Raw genomic sequence first — 3,290 nt, 5'->3', positions numbered from 1 at the left:
ACACTTTTTATGATAAACTGATTCTGATAATTATAAATTATTAAAAAAAAATATTCTGAATTATAAGTTATTTATAATATCACAACTGAAATTATTATTAAAACGTTGTAAACTACTTTGCATGTGTCATAATTTGTTTTAGTCAATAAGCTATTATTATCCTACTTCACTTATTGTAATTCTATTTCTATTATTATATCTAGTATTCTATTGTTTATACTGTCTATTCCAATCTATCACTTTATCAACAATAAAAGTTTTAATAGGTTAAACCTGGGTATGGTGAGGAAGGCCTCATATCTGTCATATTCTCATTGTATTAAAAATTTAAAATTAGTTTGAGATTCGATACTTAGGACCCCATCTTGACAAGAGACTTACTTGGAATCCACACACAAGACTGAAACGACAAGAAACTGCTCGTAGATTCCGATTGCTACAACACTTACTTGACAAACGCTCTAAACTTCCCATTCACTACAAAATATTAGTATACACTACAATAATCAGACCAATTTGGACATATGGAATTGAGCTCTGGGACTCCACCAAACCATCAAATTCCTCCCGCATCAAATCATTACAATCCAAAATCATACGTAAAATCCTTGATGCTCCTTATTACGTTACAAATAAACTCATTCACAAAGACCTTAACATCCCATTCGTTGCAGATTTGATCCAAAACAGATATGCGTCTTTTCATTCCAAACTCCTTAACCATCCTAACCCATTAATTCTTATTCTTTCATCCTTAACAATCCCTGATAATCCTCCGATGCGTCTGAAAAGAAGATGGCCACGAGACCTTCTAATTTAAATTAATGTTTGAAGTACCACCAACGGGTGGTTCCTTCCCAATATTTTCAAGTGTATATGAAACATACTACATATTTACCTATTGTATTATTTTTTTACAGTTGTAAATTACATTAAATAAATAATTAAAAAAAGAAATTAGTTTATTTAAAGTGCCTGGATTTTCACCATTTTGCCATATTGCAAAGGAAGGGCACCAGTTACATTTGTATTTACGTAGGTATATATTAATATTTTTATTTATAATAAAGGAGGTAAAAAAACTGGATTTTCACGATTAAAAAGATAACACTAATACCGACTAATAAGAGGTTGGCTGAAATATAAACAAGTGTGAACATTTTCGTTGGAAACATAACTTGAAAATAATTAGAGATAGCATTCAGACTGAGAATAACTATATGAAGTTATATAGAAATAAAATTTGGTAACTACAATTTTATTTTTAGGTCAACAGTGTGTAGTGAGAGATTAAAATTGTGAAATAAATTTAATGCTTTTTGTTAACGAAAAAATGCCAAGATTTATTGTAAAACTTCATTAAGGTTCTCGCTAACAAGATAAAGATATAATGCATGTGGACCCCTCAATTGCGGACGAGGAAATAAATAATATTTTCTATCATTACTTTTCACTTCTCTATAACGGACACAGTTTGAAAATATGAATGTACCTACTAGCGGATTCTATAAATGATTTTTGAAGGTAAAAAAGTTTTAAATGTATCAAACAAAAGATGAAAAGATGAAATGTCACTAAATAATGCTGACTTTTTGTTTTTAACAGAATAAAAATGATTAGTTGTTTTTAGACTAACGCGATATCGCAACTCAAATGACGATATTGAAATAATTCTATTATTACATTTTTCTATTATTTTTATAATAACGGAAACCTCCGTATGAAAAAATTCCTCCTGATTGTCCGTTATACAGAATTTTCTATTTTTAATTTATAATTAATTGAGATCAAAATATTTCAATAACATTTATATAAAAATTCAATAACTCAAACAAAATAACAATATAATTAATAAGAATTGAAATTCAGTATATACCTTTGAGCGGTTACGAACTGAAGCGACATGATGGGTAACCAATTGACCATATGACCCTAACTGGGCCAGAAAGCGGTAATTATAAAACCTTTCTATGACTAATAATTAATGATCACTCGAAAATTCCAGCTCACTTCATCGAATATTAATTTTCTTCCGAAATCGATCTTGTAGAAATCCAGATTCAAACCAAATTGAATATTCATAGATATTGTATACATAATAAATTGTATATGATCAATGGTCAATATATTTAATGAGATTCCGATTTAGGCAGCATGCGATCAAATGAAGAATAGTATATGAGGAAAGAGAAAGATAATTCAGCGGTTTAAAATCTCCGGTAAATAAATATTATTAATAAATGATCATAACTTAATACAATTTTAGAACGAAATCATTTATAAAACAACTTTATGCAAGCTATTCTGCCCAGATCATTTATATCTATTTTTAAATGATTTGTTTCTAAAATTGTATTAAGGTATGATAATTTATTAATAATATTGTTATTTGTTTGGAATTGTTAAAGATCATATGTGTAAAAAAAGCTGTTTGTGATATATTGTCTTTGAGGATGGCCAAAACGTTGGACTTATAAAGGAATAAATAATGTTTTATGACTAAAATTGTTAAAATTTTATTTATTTAAACATTTTATTTATTTATTTTATACCTGATCGGCCTAGTGGGCCTTACATGGTTGACAGAACCGTTACATTATATTTTTTTTTTTAACAGTTGATTATGAGGAAGGGAGTATAGTCTCGTAGAAAAGACACCCCTAACTATATAAAATGTTATAATTAAAAGAAAAAAAAAGATAAAATAAATAGATAAGAATAATGCTTCTTAATAAAATAGAAAAGTAAAATTAATAATAAAAAATCCAATGCATAATGGTAAAAAAAAAAAAAAATTGTTTGTTAATTTCCTTTAATTAAAATTTCCGTTGTTATAAAGGAATAAAAAATATTTTGTGACTAAGATGGATAAAATTTTATTTCTTTAAACAATAAATGTTTAATGTTGTAACTATTTTTTTAATAATGTTTTGAAGCTAAAATGGATAACATTTAATTTATTTATACAATATTAAACAGTCTCAAAAAAGTGTTAAGATTATAAATAATTTATAAAATAAATCAAATTGTATCCTTGTATAGTCTCAACACTTTTTATTACATCAATAGTCCAACGTTTCGGCCATTTCGGCCATCCTCAAGGACAATCTTCAAATATAAATTCTCACCTCACATCAAAATTTAAAATTGTTTATAGGCTATTCTACCCAGGTCTTTAATTATAAGTCAAACTCAGCCTATTTTTTTTTAAATTCATTAATTTTTAAAATTTTTAATTTTCAATTAATCCACGCTATTACTATCATATGATCAATTATATTATATTTATA

At 26.7% G+C, this 3,290-nt stretch overlaps 1 protein-coding gene across 1 annotated transcript in view; it reads right to left on the bottom strand.

The window, feature by feature from the left end:
* LOC106680639 (odorant receptor 13a) overlaps nt 1-1,918 on the bottom strand; it is a 23,147-nt gene extending 21,229 nt beyond the window's left edge. The window contains exon 1 of the mRNA XM_024360663.2: nt 1,877-1,918. Coding sequence (XP_024216431.2) covers nt 1,877-1,905 — 29 coding nt within the window. The 5' untranslated portion in view covers nt 1,906-1,918. The remainder of the gene's footprint in view (nt 1-1,876) is intronic.
* Nucleotides 1,919-3,290: the final 1,372 nt, after the last annotated feature.

The sequence above is a fragment of the Halyomorpha halys genome, unplaced genomic scaffold (genome assembly GCF_000696795.3).
Source record: "Halyomorpha halys isolate HHAL.00 unplaced genomic scaffold, Hhal_1.1 Scaffold272.1, whole genome shotgun sequence".
Classification (NCBI taxonomy): domain Eukaryota; kingdom Metazoa; phylum Arthropoda; class Insecta; order Hemiptera; family Pentatomidae; genus Halyomorpha; species Halyomorpha halys.
Note: the sequence above shows the minus strand (reverse complement) of the source record. Positions and strands in the feature narration are given on the sequence as shown.